This window comes from Ursus maritimus, unplaced genomic scaffold (assembly GCF_017311325.1).
Source record: "Ursus maritimus isolate PB19 unplaced genomic scaffold, ASM1731132v1 scaffold_16, whole genome shotgun sequence".
Taxonomy (NCBI): Eukaryota; Metazoa; Chordata; class Mammalia; order Carnivora; family Ursidae; genus Ursus; species Ursus maritimus.
Genome location: NW_024424008.1, coordinates 39,012,122 through 39,028,825, shown reverse-complemented (window position 1 = coordinate 39,028,825; position 16,704 = coordinate 39,012,122). Strand labels below are relative to the sequence as shown.

At 40.4% G+C, this 16,704-nt stretch overlaps 1 protein-coding gene and 1 non-coding gene across 5 annotated transcripts in view; one reads left to right on the top strand and one right to left on the bottom strand.

The window, feature by feature from the left end:
• Positions 1-505: 505 nt before the first annotated feature.
• The window catches only part of APLP2 (amyloid beta precursor like protein 2), a 79,984-nt gene continuing 63,785 nt past the window's right edge, over positions 506-16,704 (top strand). For 2 of the 4 annotated variants that reach the window (XM_040631031.1, XM_040631029.1), the window contains exon 1: positions 506-711. In XM_040631031.1, the coding sequence (XP_040486965.1) occupies positions 607-711 (105 nt within the window). In that variant the 5' untranslated portion in view covers positions 506-606. The remainder of the gene's footprint in view (positions 712-16,704) is intronic. The other 2 variants (XM_040631032.1, XM_040631030.1) reach the window with 1 other exon arrangement.
• Positions 16,250-16,356, bottom strand: LOC121102967. Its single transcript, XR_005835124.1, has one exon. It is a non-coding gene; the product is annotated as a U6 spliceosomal RNA (small nuclear RNA).

Below are 16,704 nucleotides of genomic sequence, written 5' to 3'. Positions count from 1 at the left end.
GGTTAACCTGCCTGGACTCGGAACGACAACAAAAATTTTAATTCTGTTTTTAATAAAACCATTTTCAGAACCTCAAAGAGGGCGGTACCCAAAGGAATCTGAAAAATACCCCGCAGGGCTAGGGGAGCGGGGCGTGCCCCTAATCAGGAGGCTGCAAGCTGACACACCAGCGCAGCTCGGCCAGATAACCTCTCACAGTGCGGTAGTCCAGAGCAATTCCCTACCCTCCGCGGAGCGGCGGCCCCCAACGCACCCTGCGCACACCCCCTCTCTACTCGGCCGCAGGGTCCCAAGCGGGGGCGGGGCCGTCAGAGGCCCGAGGCGGGGCCTGGCGGGGCTCGCGGTTGGGACGGGCGGGAGGTGCAGGCTCTTCTGTCTCCTGATTGGGTCTGGGATGAACAAGGGGCGGTGTCTTGGGAAGGCTCTACAGGCCGGCATTGGGTCCCGAAGAAAGAGGGAGTGGTCTTGTGAAGTCAGTTCCGGTTGGTGTAAAACCCCCGGGGCGGCGGCGAACAGGCTTCAGATGCTTCTGGGTCGCGGTGGGGAAAGTTCCGGAGTTTTCGTGTCTGACCCTGAGAGTCGAGCGCTAGAGCGACCCGGCGAGGGATGGCGGCCACCGGGACCGCGGCCGCCACGGCCACCGGCAGGCTCCTGGTCCTGCTGCTGCTCGGGCTCACGGCGCCTGCCGCGGCACTGGCCGGATACATCGAGGTGGGAACTGGGCGAGCGCCGTAGCGCAGTCTCCTTCGCCTGCCGTGGGAGCGCGGCCTGCGAGCGGACGGGCGGGCCGCGGGGTCCCGCCGGGCTGGGGGAGCGGCGTGGAGAGCGGGGAGTGGGGGTGGTCCTGCGCTGCGGCGGGTCTGGCGGCGCCTCCCCCGCCCGCCCCTGCTTGGCGCAGTGCTTAGCGCTGGAGGTCGAGCTGCCTCCGCCGCCGCAGAGGCCAAATGAAAGGCATCGGGGCTGCGGGGCGCAGGGGGCGGCGGGCTGCCTCGGCAGCCCCAGCCCCCATCCCGCCCGCGGCACCGCCACATCCTCTGGGGACCTTGCGCGGCTCAGACGCCCAGCCCGCCCTCGTACTGTGAGCCTCTGCGCCCTGCGGCCCCGCCGGCGGTCCTCAGCTCTGGACCTCGGTGCGGCGCGGCTCCCTCCGGGGGCGGCTCCGCGCACACCCCAGCTCTCGGGCTGCGGCTGGCAGCATGCTCCCCGCATCCGACGGTGGGGCTTCCCACCTGGAAGCAGTAGATGCAGCCTTTGTTGGCAACCCCGGTTTGGCTCTGGGGATGCAGGCTTCCCGGCTTGGCCCTTGGAAAGTGCCGAGGTGCTGGAGCGAGCGCCGCTTTGGCTGCACCGGGAGAATGCTCCTGCACCAAGCAGCGGGTGTGCCTTCTGCTTCCTGTGTGCCTTCCTTTCAAAAGATCCACCGCTCTGGCATCGGGCCTTTGGGAGGAATTGTTAAATATAGCTGTTTGCCTAAGTCTAATAAACAAGGGGAAACCCCTCTCTGGTGTTCGTGTTGCTCCCCTTTTTTGTGGGTTCCAGCGAGGAGGAAAGGTACTGATGAATATGGTGTAAAAACTCTTGTTTAATCATACTTTTTTTGCTGTTAGAATTTAAGTAGCTGTTAATGCATCTGATAACCCCGTAAACATCTTTATGTTTCGAGATGGTTAAGTAGCCTGGATCCACGGGTGGTTCGCTGGAGTTGAGGCCGCTGGAACGGGCAGGGTTGCCGGGGTCGGGGAGGGTTCTACTGTGGTCTGGACCTTGCCGCTTCATGAAAACCTTTCTACTCCTGAGGGAGACGTGGGACTTTATTTTTACTTTCCATCTCGAAATAGTGCTTGAACTGTTGGACTGGAATGTGTTTCGGGTGTAGTTTCTTTTTCCTCTTCACTATTTTTTAAATTACAATGGATTTCTGCGTATTTAGCTCATTTCAGAGACAAGGGAGACTGGATTTGATTAGATAGGCATTGACCGAGAAGTTTCTAGCAAAAACCCCAAGTTAGAATGTGTTCTTCTACAGAATGTTCAGGCATTTCCAGGATCAAATAAATCTAATCAAGAACACACCTCCGATGGAACGGCTTTAAACGTTTGTATTCATTCTGCTTAAAGCTTTATGATTCTTTGGAGGAAGGGGGAAGGGAAGTTGTATTTTAAGTAGAGTTAATGTTTATATATGTTTGTTTTTAGATGACGATTATTTTAGTTTCCACACAATGGTTAGATTTGTATTTGTGACTCCTGATATGATGTTGCAAGCTGGATCAGCCGAATGGGAAAGGAAGGGGGAAAAAAGATTTTGTATGGAACATAGAACTTTTAGGTCAGGGTGTCAAAAACCATTTTGCACACTCTTTTACCTCACTTCCCAGGGGAATGAGTAATTTCAGGCACCAGTAGATACGCAATAAGGGACTCATCAGTTTTAAAGAATGTCTTCCTTTCAAGTTAAGCAGAATATTAACACCTGTATATATGCCTGCAGAGAAGGAGAAACTAGCAATATCAGAATTCGTTGTGGATTAAATTCAGTTGTTACAATATTGTTCAGTTGGAAAGTCTGGTTAGACAGAAGGTAGGAATTAGGCATTTCCCTAAAATGGTTTTTAAATGCTATTTTATGCTAACTACTGTCCTTTGACCACACTGTTTTTGACCACACTAAATTATCTTTCAGATCATTTTTTCTTTTGTCAAGCAGGCAAAATTTTGTGTGTCTATCATTTCATTTATTTGCTGTCAGGCAAAGGACTGCCTAAACCTTAATTTAGACGAGAATGGCCTCAATCGGGATGCCTTTGGGAAGGTCTTTATTGAGATTAGTCAAAGGGATTCTAGCCAAATCCCAGATCAGGTTGCTTGGTGCAGAATTATTGATTGGCGAATCTTTAGTGTTGCTTGGTGTTGACTGAATTAATCTCTTACACCTGCTTAAAAAGAAAAACCCACCTCTGTACTGAGGCCATTCTTTTAAATCCAGGATATGTTTGGTTCTGTGCGTGCTCCCAATTTGGGATTCTCAGACACTATTTGTGCTGAAACTCTGCACTCTGTAACAATGGACATGGATGCTTCTGAGAGCCAGAACTGGGGTTCATTCTGCTACATTTAAAAGAGGGCCATTTGACGGACAGTTTTCAGGAAACTCAAATACAAGGTATGATAACTGACTTAGAAGGTAAAGAAGGCTTTGTGTTGGTATATCTCAGTGATGCTATAGGGAACGTCTGATTATGACTTGGGGAGAGGCCAAAGCTTCTGACAGGATTGTCAGTCAGTCATTGTTTTAGCATAACTATTAAAAATCTTTTGCTAAATGTGATAAACTGAGTCTTAGCAATCAGGTCCTTCTGTCATGGAGGGAATTTGTTTCATCGTCTAATGCTGGGCTGTCTTACCCTGTAACCGCATGTGGTTCCTGAGTTTGCAGTGTGTCTAGTATGATGGAGGAATGAGTTTTCCACTGTATTTAATTAATTTAAGTTGACATTTAAAACTGACGGTTCAGGGATTGGAAAACTTTATATTTAAAACAACTTGGTTATGTGGATCCACCTTTCAGCTGTACATTTAATGAAATCTACAGGCAGATCATATATTTCCTATGCAAATTTAGCACCTCAATTGCATTGTACTGTAAGTGTAACATGCACACCAGATTTTGAAGACTTAGAATGAAAGAAATTGTAAAATACCTCAATAATTTTTATATTGATTACATCAAAATGATATTTTTAAACCTTGCCTAAGTAAAATATGTTAAAATTAGTTTCACCTATTTCTTGTAATTTTTTTTTGAAGATTTTATTTATTTATTAGAAAACGAGCGTGGGGGGGGGCAGACAGAGGAGAAGCAGGCTCCCTGCTGGGCAGGGATAATCACCACCCCCCAACTGGGGGCTCAGTCCCAGGACTACAGGATCATGATGTGAGCCGAAGGCAGACACTTAACAGACTGAGCCACCCAGGTGCCCCTGTTTCTTTTAATTCTAATGAGACCACCTGAAAATACAGCATATATAGCTCATAATATATTTCTTCTGGACAGTGTTAATTTAATGTCTTGTTTGAAGTTGGTCCAGCATGATCTTAAGTGTTTTTTAGGATAGTTTTGAATGGTATTTTGTTTTTCAATTAAAAATGTTATTTAGATATAAATTCAAGCTTAGAAAAGTAGCAAAAATTGTACAGATGACTCTCATACCCAGATTCACCAGTGAATGTTTTTCCTATTCGGCATTTGCTTTATCTTTCATTCTATTATTATGTATTTTTTGCTGAAGTATTTGAGAGTAAGTTGCACACATCCTGTCCCTTGATCCCTTCACTGTGTATTTCCTAAGAACCAAAGACATTGTCTTACATAGCTTAGTACAGTTACCAATTTAAGGAAATTTAACATTGATACAATACTTTGATCAAATCTACTGTCTGTATTCCAGTTGTCAGTTGACCCAATAATGTTTCTTATAGCATTCAAAAACATAGTTATTTTTAAAGCTGAAGAGCTTTAGAAGTCTTGGCAGTAATATGTGAAGGGTTATTAATGTTTTCCAAATATAAAAAAAGGATTTATTTATTATTTTAGAGAGAGAGAGTGGGGGTCCCAAGGGACAGGGAGAGGGAGAGAATCTCCAGCCAAATCCCTGCTGAGTTGGGAGCCCGTTGAGGGGCTCAGTTTCACCACCCTGAGATCATGACCTGAGCCAAAATCAAGACTCAAGACTCGGTGGCTTAACCCACTGAGCCACCCAGGCACCCTTAAAAATCAGATTTTTAACTTATCTGATGTTGTTTTGACTTTGGGAAAATAAAAACTTAAACTTTTCAAGATTCTTTGTGTTATTCACCATTACTGAATTCTTGGGCTTCTGCCCTTTTTTTTTTTTTTAAGATTTTATTTTTAAGTGATCTCAACCCCCAACGTGGGGCTCAAACTTATAACCCTGAGATCAAGAGTCACATGCTGTCCTGACTGAGCCAGCCAGGCACCCCATTCTGCGCTTTCTTTTTAAAATAACAGAAGAAAAATTATATGGATAGTACACATTCGTTGTAAAAATTTAAAAATACAGGTAAATAAAAAATGAAAAATAATCTCAAAACATACGTTCCAGGGAAACCTCACTGTAAACATTTTGGTGGTATATATCTCAGCAGATATATCAAGTACATATATATTATAAAACTGGCATATGTTACGTATTGGAGCTGGTACCTAACAGTTACTATTTTGAATTGTCCTAAAATGAACTAGTGAAGGAAAATCATGTTTTCTGTGTGACAAAATGTAGGGATAAATATTTGTACAGTAATTGTAGCTTCTGTGGGGGGGGGTCATTTGAGAGAGAATTTGAAATTGTCTATAATCCAATTTTCAAGAGTTTTTTAGTGAGATAAAGTAGATTACCTTGATGCTTAATTAAATTTAGTATTGTGTGCCTTGATCTGTGGCCTTAGATGGAAAGTGAACCATATAGCCCCATTCAAATACAAATAGGTTCCAGTCCTTTGTATCAACTACAACTATTTTTGCTAAGAAAATTTTTCTTACATAAGCCATCATGAAGTTTTTTTTAAATGAAATTTCTTTATACTCTATTTTTATTTTTTAATTCATTTTATTTATTATTATTTTTAGAGAGGGAGGGGGGACAGAGGGAGAGAGAGAATCTTAAGCAGGCTCTGTGCCCAGTGCGGCCCAACGTGGGGCTCAGTCTCGCGATCCTATCATAACCTGAGCCAAAATCAAGAGTCAGACGCTTAAACCGACTGAGCCACCCAACTATAATCTTTCTTTAAAATAAGACTTTTCATTGTTATTAATCCTACTAGTGTTTTTTGAATCACTACTGTGAGGTTCTGTTTTAGATGCTAAATGCTACAATAATAAAAACAAATATGCATATTGCTTTTTACTCTATAGAATGCACTTGCCTGTGATCTCTAGGCCCCACCCTCAGAGGATCTCATTGAGTACATCTGGGAGTCTCAGTTTTAAATGCTCCCCAGGTGATGCTTGTGTGCAAGTACGGAAAAACAACAGCAAACAAAAAACCCTAACAGAACTCATTTGGGTACATTATCTTCTAATTCTACACAAACAGCTTACTGAAGTAGGTATTGTTTTCCTCACCTTAAAAGGGAGTCAGTCGAGGCCAAGGATTTAAGGCCAGGTAGCAGGGCCAGGGTACGAATCCATCTGCCCTCTTCTAAGTCTGTTGCTCCTTGTTTCCCCTGTGTCAGGGTGTTTCATAATGTTTCTCTTGTGGTCGCGGATTTCCTTTTTTATCTTCCCCACTACCAAAAAATCTGCTTTTTTTGGTATTTGCTTTAAAGGAAATTAATTTCATAGAAGTTACAATATATCATGAACCAATATATGCCATGCTATTAACAGTGGTTATCTTTGAAGGCTGTAATTACAGGGGACTTTGCCTTTTTACATTTTCCACGGATTTTTTAAAACTTCTAGTTCCTTTTTATATCATGTGCCAGTTCTCTCTGTCTCTCTTTATTTTTTATTTATTTATTTATTTTTTTAAAGATTTTATTTATTTATTTGACAGAGATAGAGACAGCCAGCGAGAGAGGGAACACAAGCAGGGGGAGTGGGAGAGGAAGAAGCAGGCTCATAGCGGAGGAGCCTGATGTGGGGCTCGATCCCAGAACTCTGGGATCACGCCCTGAGCTGAAGGCAGGCGCTTAACCGCTGTGCCACCCAGGCGCCCCGTGTCTCTCTTTAAATAGTAAGTTTGTTTCATCTTTATATTCTGCAGAATTTAAGGAAAAGAAATTTAAAAGACCCCCTGTGTGTGTGTTGGGGGAGTGGGGAAGTCTTATCAAAATCAGGGTGTGGAATTATTTGGAAGAGAAAAGGCTGCCCGCACCAGATTGACAATCACCAGCCTAGTTGATGGACAAACCGTAGGACGAGGTTAGCACTAATCACTGTGACTGGGATAAGATTGTGGTCCAGAAAACAGTTATCAGCATTTGGAGTGAGGTTGGTGAATTGAGCAGCTCTGTGCAACCTTTCCACTGCTTTCTCAGCTGAAACACCTCTCGTGGTTGCAGATTGAATAGAGTTCCAGAGGACACGCTCTGATATGATAATGTCCAGGGGAGGAAAGAGACTATCTCTTTTTGTCTATCTCCTCTTATTGGTGAAGAAATCTTTCTCAAAGCCCATCAGCACAATACCCCTCAAATCCTGCTGGACAGAATTGCATCGGATGCTTCTAGCCAAACCAAATGTCGGCAGGGGAATGGTACTGTTGGAAAAGAGTGCTGTGGTAGTTGAGTAGATAACATGCAAGGGCATTCTCTGTTTGGGAGCTTATAGAATAGGTGGGCTGGCTGGAAGGAAAAAGAACTAATTCATTCTTACCTAAATTATCTGCTGGTTAAATATTTGCTGGCAAAATTGAGAAATCGGAGGAACCTCACACAGGGCATTGATTAGGATCTTGGTCCTTCATTTTGAGGGATGTTGCTGTCTAGAACAGAATGGCTGGAATGGTGAAGAATATGGAGAATTTGACATGAAACGTGGATGAACTGTAAGGGGGATATTTAGCCTGGAGAAGAAGAAAAGGTGGGATTTAGTGGTGGTGGTGAAGAACATAAGTATTTTAGAATATTCTGTAGTTTGTTTCTGGAAGGCTAAGTAGGAGACTGAAGCAGAGTTTTTCTGTGGAGAAATGAGGTGATAAGAGTGAAGGACGTTCTCTTATTTTACTCCCTTTAATTAGGAATATTTCCACCGTAGTATAGTAAAAATACAAAGATACTCCTCTATACACCACCCAGGTTTTAAATTTTAACACTTCCCATATTTGCTTTAGCCCCCCCCTTTTTTTGAGTACTAAAACATAGATACAGAAATAAAACATGATGATAGAAAGGCCTCCTTTGAACGTTTTCCAATCCCATTAACCTTCCTTTCCAGAAGTAACTCTTATCTTGAGTTGGGAATTTAGCATTCCCATTCATGTTTTCATGCTGAGAGAGACCCCTTTCTTCTTTTTGGATTCCGAAGAAGTTTGTTCAGGCTCTTAGAGTGGTAATAAATATTTATCAATGCGGAGCATTCGTTGTTTGAACAGATTATGATTTAAAAGCGAAGATACTTGAAGTGGAAGTAAAGATAGCCCCATACTCATGAAGGTGCCAAGCATTCATGGCACCATTGCAACCTGCTGTACATCAAAAGCCCTTGAGTATTTTTGAGCTTTAAAAAATGTATAGCTCAGTCTGTAAACACACTGTAAAACGCATACTGGTGTGACTACTGCCAAGGTTAAAAAAAAAAATAGAACATTTCTACCCTAAAGACCCCCTCTAGTAATTATTACACTAACCTTTATGATAATTATTTATTCTTTATAGTTTTACCATCCAGCCATTTGTCCTTAAGCACCGGTGGCTTATCCTGTTTTCTAGATTTATATAAATGGAATCCTTCAGTATGTATTCTGAAGTATCTGGGTTCTTTCACACTAAACATAGTTTTTTGTTTTGTTTAGTTTTTTTTTTTTTTAAAGTAATCTCTACACCCAGCCTGGGGCTCAGATTCATGACCCTGAGATCAAGAGCCACATGCCCTTGTGACTGAGCCCGTTAGGCACCTTTCTTTCATTAAACGTGTTTTTGAGAGTCGTTGGTATTGTTGAGTGTAGCTGTATAATATTCCTATGTATGAAGAAATGATGATTTGTTTTGCCAATGGGCATTTGGGTTGTTTCCAGTTTGAGGTTATTGGGATGCTGTTGTTCTCTCTGGCTTGCCTTTTTACTCTCTTAATGATGTCTTTGGAAGTTCTTAATTTTGAAGTCTAACTTATTTCTTTATTATTATTACTGTTACTATTATGATGATAGGTGCTTTTTGTGTACTATTTCAGACGTCTTTTCCTGTGCGGAGGACATAAAATTATTCTACATTGTCTGTTAGGAGCTTCTTATTTTGCCTGGCACATTTAGAGCTACAGTTTACCTGGAACTGATTTTTGTGTAATAAGAAGCACGGGTCTTTTTATTTTTATCTTTTCCATATGGGTATGTGGCCCATACCATATGGCTATCCAGCTTGCACCATTTATTGTCAAGGTCATCCTTTCCCTTCTGTTCTCCCATGGCACCTTTGTTGTTAATATCTCTGTATGGGTGACTCTGTTTCTCGACTCTTAATCATTGCTGTCTGTGTGTATCCTTGCACCAAGTCTACACTCTCTTAATAACTGTACTTTATAATAAGGGTTTATATCTACTAGAGCACGCCCTTCTACCTTGGTTGTCTTTAATAGTGTTTTGACTTTTTGTAATTCTTTTCTTCCCATATACATTCGCTGCATTTCACCAAAAACAGCCACTTGTCGAAATGTTGATTAGCACTGCATTTAGTCTGTAGTTAATTGGGGAAAAATGGATTTTTTTAAAGACTGTATTTATTTATTTATTTGTCAGAGAGAGAGAACACAGCAGGGGGAGCTGCAGACAGAGGGAGAAGCAGGATCCCCGCTGAGCAAGGAGCCCAATGTGGGACTCGATCCCAGGATGCTGGGATCACGACCCGAGCTGAAGGCAGACGCTTAACCGATTGAGCCACCCAGGCATCTCTGATTTTTATTTTATTTTATTTTTAATATTGAGTCTTCCAGGGGCACCTGGGTGGCTCAGTCAGTTGAGTGTCCAACTCTGATCTCAGGGTTGTGAGTTTGGGATCCAAGTTGGGCTTGGTGCTGGGTGTGGAGCCTACTTAAAATAGATAGTCTTCCAATCTAGAAACATGGCACATGCCTTTATTTAGGTCTTCTCTCATTACCCTCAATCTTTTGTATAGTTTTCTGCATAGAGATCTTGTACCATCTTGTGTTAGATTTATTCATAGGTATTTAATTATTTTTAATGCTATTGTAAATTTTTTTGTTGTCCTTTTGTGGTGGTTATGGAAATGCAGTTGGTACTTCCAAATTGTGTGTCCAGGAGACTTGCTAAACTTGTGCACTAATTCTAATAATTTACTAGTAATTTTGAAAATTTCTGAATATATTCTGTGGATTATGACCGTTTTGTTTTTTGCCTTCCAATTCTTACAGCTTTTATTTATTTTTCTTGCTTTACTGCACTAAGACTCTAGTAAAATGTTAAAGAAAAGTGGGTAATAGCTGATATCTCTATTCAACTCCCGATCTCAAGAGGGACTACATTTCACTGTTTATATGATACTTGTAGATTTCTTTGTAGATACCATGTCCTTTATTAGATTAAGGAAGAGCTCTTTTATTCTCTGTCTGCTAAAGATTCTTGTCATGAATGAATGTTAAATGTTTTTCACTTTTTTCCCAACTAATTAGATGGTCATATGATATTTTTAATTTTTTTTTTCTTTCTAATTTTGATGGTGTGAAATATTAATTGATTTTTTAAATATGTAAGCAACTTTTGCATTCCTGAAATGAGCCAAACTTACTTATTTTCCGAATTTGGTCTGTTAAAATGGTCAGGATTTTTGCCTCTGTGCTCAATAGTGGGTTTGGGGGTGCCCAGGTGGCTTAGTTGGTTGGACTGACTCTTGATTTTGGCTCAGGTCATGATCTCACGGTTTTGAAATCGAGCATAGCACTGGGCTCCACACTCAGTGCAGTCAGCTTGAGATTCTCTCCTCCCTCTGCCCCCTTCCCCCTGCTCGTACTCTCTCTCTAAAATAAATAAATCTTAAAAAAAAAATTTTTTTTAAAAAGTCGGTTTGACCTGTAATTCTTCTCATTTATAATGTATTTACCAGGTTTTGGTTTTGAAGTTTTATAGCCTCAAAAAGGACTTACAGAGAGGGAATATTGCCTCTTTTTCTGTTCTCTGGAGTATTTTACTTAAGATTGGCATTACTTTTTCTTGTAATGTTTGGAAAACAACTTACCAGTGAAGCCATCTGGTAAGGTTTACAGTTATGCATTCACTTTATTTACTAATTGTAGAATTAATCCTATCTTGTGTAAGTTTGGTTAAGTTTCCCTAGTAATCTATTACATTGGATTTTTAAAATTGATATCTTTTTTTTTAAAGATTTTATTTATTTATTTGACAGCGAGAGAGACAGCCAGAGAGAGAGGGAACACAAGCAGGAGGAGTGGGAGAGGAAGCAGCAGGCTCCCAGGAGAGCAGGGAGCCCGATGTGGGGCTCGATCCCAGGACCCTGGGATCACGCTCTGAGCCAAAGGCAGATGCTTAACGACTGAGCCACCCAGGCGCCCCTAAAATTGATATCTTTTGATTGAAGTTGTTTCTAATATACTCTTAATGGTCTTTGAAATATAAGTAGAATCTTCAGTGATGTTCCCTTTTTTCATGACTGACTTTGGTTATTTTTGTTTGTTTTGTTTTAGTCCATCTTGCCAGGTGTTAAGTCTTTTGAAATAATCAACTTGGGTTTTGTTGATCCTCTCTGTTGTATGTTTATTTTGCATTTTCTTCTTTTTTTAAAGATTTTATTTTTAAGTAATCTCTGCACCCAGTGTGGGGCTCAAACTCACAACCCCAAGCTCTACAGTCACGTGCTCTATTTATTTCTGCTCATGATTACTTTCTTCTTTCTACTTTCCAGAGGTTTAATTTATTCTTTATCTAACAATGTGATATGACTGCTTAAAATTTCTTTCAGCCTTTCTACTTTTCTCTTAATTTAAAGCTACAAATTTTCCTCTGAACAGGGCTTTAGCTGCAGTTCACAAGAGATTTTATTTTAGCTTTCTATTTAATTAATTTATTATGAAAAGTCAAGATGCAGTTGAGCTATAACATTGTGCAAGTTTAAGGTGTGCAGTGTGTTGGTTTATATATTGCATATGATTTCCACTGTCATGTTAGCTAATACCACTATCACATCATGCAATTATCTTTTTTGTAGTGAGAACAATTAAGATCTAGTCTCTTAGCAGCTTGGAAGTTCATAATACAGTATTTTTGATTGTAATCACCATGCTGTGCATTAATCTCCAAAACTTATTTATTTAATAGTTTTGCAAGTTTGTACCCTTCAACAGCATATAAGTTATTTTTTAAGATTTTATTTATTTATTTGAGAGAGAGAGGGCACACAGGTATGCATGTGAAGGGCGGGAGGGCAGAGGGAGAGGGAGAAACAGACTCCCTGCTGAGTGTGGAGCCTGATTTGGGGCTGGATCCCAGGACCCTGGGATCATGACCTGAGCCCAGGGCAGACACTTAGCAACAACCGAGCCCCCCGGGTGCTCCAGCAAATAAGTTTTGATATAATATAATCATTCAGTAGAAATATTTGTTTTCCAGTGTAATTCTGTTTTTTTCTCCACGGGATATTTAGAAGTACATTTGCTGGGGCACCTGGGTGGCTCAGTTGGTTAAGTGTCTGACTCTTGACCTCAGCTCAGGTCTTGATCTCAGGGTCGTGAGTTTAAGCCCTGCATTGGGCTCCTCAGTGGGCATGCAGCCTACTTAAAAAAAAAAAAAAAAAAAACATTTGTTAATTTCTAAATATGGGGAAGTTTTCTAGTTGTCTTTTTGTTATTTATTTCCAGTTTAACTGCATTGTGGTCAGAGAACTACTCTGTATGATTCTAGTCCTTTGAAATTTGTTGAGACTTGTTTTATGACTGGTTTATAGTAAAATTTTCATTGTGTGAATGAAGAGAATGTATATTCTTCAGTTATTAGTTCTGATGTTTTATGTATGTCCTAATCGTGTTGTTTTTATGTTGTTCAAGTTTTTATCCTTACTGATTTTTGTAATCTTTTTTCCTGTTATTGAGAAAAGTGTGTTAAAAATCTCCAACTGTGATTTTTTTTTAAAAAAGATTTTATTTATTTGTTTATTTGACAGAGAAAGAGAAAGAGAGCGAGCACAAGTGGGGGAGCCACAGGGGGAGAACAAGAAGCAGGTTCCCTGCTGAACAGGGAGCCCCATGCTGGGCTTGATCCCAGGACCCCGGATCATGACCAGACCTGAGGGCAGGCACTTAACTGACTGATCTGTGATTTTGGATAACTTTTGATTATCTGAGCTTCTGATTTTTGGATAACTGTGATTTTGGATAATTTTTTTCCTCTTTGTAGTTTTGACGGTTTTTTGCTTTACTTTGAGGCTGTTCTTAGGTGCATACAGATTTAGAATTATTATCTCTTTCTGAAGAATTGAATCTCTCATAGTTAAAGTTTCCTTTTTTTTTTTATCTCTGGTTAATGTTTTTTGCTTTTACTAATACTTTGTTTAATATTTCTGTATGTTTTAGATGTGCTGTGGGTTTTTTCTTAATCTAGTACCTGTGTTTTACTGGACTATTTAGTACATTTACATTTTATGGGGCTGTTGATATGCGTGGGTTCTCATCTACCTTCTTATTTAGTGCTTTTTGTTCTGCCAGTTCTGTGTTTTGTTTTTTTCCCTTAGTTAATTCCTTTGGAATTTGTTACTGTTTTAATTTTCTCTCTTATAACTTTGGAACATATTTAATAGGCTTTTATTACTGCTTTCCTGGTTACTTTAGATATTTCAATATCTTTCACTTAGCAGTGTCTTATATTAATTGGTACTTTTATCCTCTTCCTGGACAATAGAAGACCTCAGAACACTTCAACTCCATTTAACCCCACCTCATCTTTTTTAGGATTGTTATACCCCAGATGTTATACAAGCCATGTCCTATACTGTCAAATGAATTTAGGTCAGTGGCTGTTGAGTCTGGAGGCATTCTGGTATCGTCTGGGGAACTTTTGCAAAACACAGATGGCTGGCTCCAATTCAGACAAATGACATCTGGGTCTCTTGGGGTCCAGCATTAGTATTTCCTAAAAACTCCTCAGGTAATTCAAGTCTGTGGTAAGATTGAGAGCCTCTGATTTAGATTTCCATAGTTATTGTTCTCATTATTTTTTATGCCTCTTATGTCTCTGCCTTTTCCTAGATAAATTTTGTCTTCCAAAACACTTTAGAATTTTCTTAAGGGTGGGTTGGCTGGTGTCACATTCTTTTACCAGATGTCTTTTTCTTGCAAGATAGGTTCATTGGGAATAGAATTTCTTTCATCATCTTAAAGTGCTTACTCCATTCCTGATACTTTATGGTACCAATATCCTGATATTGAATGTTACCAATAACTTACTGGAATTTATTGTCAGCATAATTATTCTCCTTTGAAGATAATGTGTTTCTAAGTCTCTGTCTACTTTTAAGCTTTTCTCTTTGAATCTGGTTTTCAGCAATTTTGCTATTATATACTTAGGTGTAATTTTTTTAAAAAAGTACCCTCCTTGGGGCTCAGTCAGTTAAATGTCTGCTCTTGACTTAAGCCCAGGTCATGATCTTGGGGTCTTGAGATCAAGCCCCGCATTGGGTTCTGTGCTGGGCATGGACCCTACTTAATATTCTCTCTCATCCTCTCTCTCTGCCCCTCCCCACTTGAGTGCTTGCTCTCTTTCCCAGTAAATAAATAAATAAATAAATAAATAAATTCTTATAGAGCTTCTTGCGTTTGTGGTTTGATGCCTTTCATCAGTCTTAGAAAATTCCCAGCCATTTTTTTTTTTTTTTTTAGTATTTAAATATTGTTTCTGCCTAATACTCTCCTTTCCTGTGGGACTCCAGAAACAAACATCTTAGACGTTGTCACTGTGTCCTCTGTGTCTCTCCATGCCTCGTTTGATAGATTTTCTTCTGGCCCATCTTTCTGTTATACTAATACTTTTTTCAGCTATATCTGATCTTCCTTGAAGTCCATCCGTCAAGTTCTTAATTTCAGTTATTGTAGTTTCAGTCTTATAATTAAAAAATTTTTTAAAAGATTTTATTTATGTATTTGCCAGAGAGAGAGCACAAGAAGGGGGAATGGCAGGCAGAGGGAGAAGTAGGCTCCTCACTGACCTGAGCCGAAGGCAGTTGCCTAACCAACTGAGCCACCTAGTCGTCCCCATAATTAAAACATTTTTAAATTGTTTTTAGATCACAGCCAAAATTCTCAATTTTTGTCTTCGGTGTCTTTGAACATGGTAAATATAGTTTGTATATGTCTGATAATTCCAGTATCTTAGGGTCCCTATGGGTTTTTTTTTGTTTTTGTTTTTTACTATGATCTGTTTCTTTTTGTTTTCATTCATGTTATCTTGTCTCCTTTTCTGTCAAATTATTTTTGATTATGTGCCAGACATTTTATTTACACAGATGTCTTATAGACGAATTTGAGGCCTAAACTAATGTTCTACTGCAAGGAACATTCCATTTGCTTCTTCCTGAAGCTTGGCGACGCTAGCAATCCAGGAACTCCTTTTCATTTCATGGATTTTGGTTATTGGAAGCTGAGCTGCAGTCTCTGGGAAGGCCTGTCAGTTTCTAGAATACGATTCTTGGTTCAGCCTGCTTTGTAGTATCAGCTGTGGATCTTCAGGCTTTCCAAGTATACTTCCCTTCCCCTTTTCCCTTTAGTCCTTCCCTTCCCGGTCCCTTTCCCTTTAGTCCTTCTATGCATCAGAAGCACTACTCAGCTACTCTCCTGAGAGTCTTTCAGCTTCCCCAGAGAGAGAAAGTTGTGCAAGCTGTGCCTGTCTCCCTGAGCCTTTATCCTCCCCTGAATATTGACCCATTTAAATCTTATCAGATCGCTGCTGCCATGAGCAGGTGGCTCCATGTTCTGTGTTGCTCTTCTAGTTGTCCTCATTAAGGGTAGTTGGTCTGAATTACCTAGTTGGCCGTAACTGGAAGTTAATTCCCTTGAAATTAGATATTTACTGGGAACTTGTAGAGAAAAACCTATGTGAATTAAGAAGTTAGGGAAGAAGAATAGACAGCAGGAANNNNTAGAGTAGCAGATTCTGGTGGTTATTGGAGCAATAATAATGAGAGTTCTCTTTGTGGTATGGTTACTACGTATATAATGTTTTACATATATTCATTGAAACCTTGTAACAGTCCTGAGAAAGGAACTATGATTACCCTTGTTTTACAGATGCAGGAACTGGGGAATGTACAGGTAAAGTAACTTGACCAAGGTCACAAATCAGTAAGTGATGAACTGGTTCCCAAGTTTGTGTGAACTGGTGGAGCCGATGGCCTGGGTCAAATCCCTGGGGAAGGGATAGCTGAGGTTGGCATGGGAGTACCAAATGTCTCCAGAGAAGGTTATCAGACAGTCAACATTTATTTTTTTTTAATTTGTTTATTTTTGTAAGGTTTTATTGTTATTTCAGTTATCATACAGTATAATATTAGTTTCAGTAAAAATATGGGACGCTTCACAAATTTGCGTGTCATCCTTGTGCAGGGGCCATGCTAATCTTCTCTGTATCGTCCCAACTTTAGTATATGTGCTGCTGAAGCGAGCTCCCGACAGTCATCATTTAGGTAAAACATTGCAGTCGGAGATTCTTAGCAGTCAGAAAGTCAAGGGAAAACTCTTCTGAGGCCCTTAGTTTGTCCACCATCAGACCATTAGCAGTAATTGTCCATCACGACTCGGATGTGTATGATCTCTCTCAGGAACCTATTTGTCCCTTCTTAAAATCTTTGATTAAAAATGGCTGAGATTCTGGGGCACCTGGTTGGCTCAGTTGGAAGAACATGCAACTCGTGATCTTGGGGTCATGAGTTCAAGCCCCACGTTGGATGTAGAGATCACTTAAAAAAAAAATATATATATATATATATTTAAAAAAATGACTGAGAGTCTAAAAA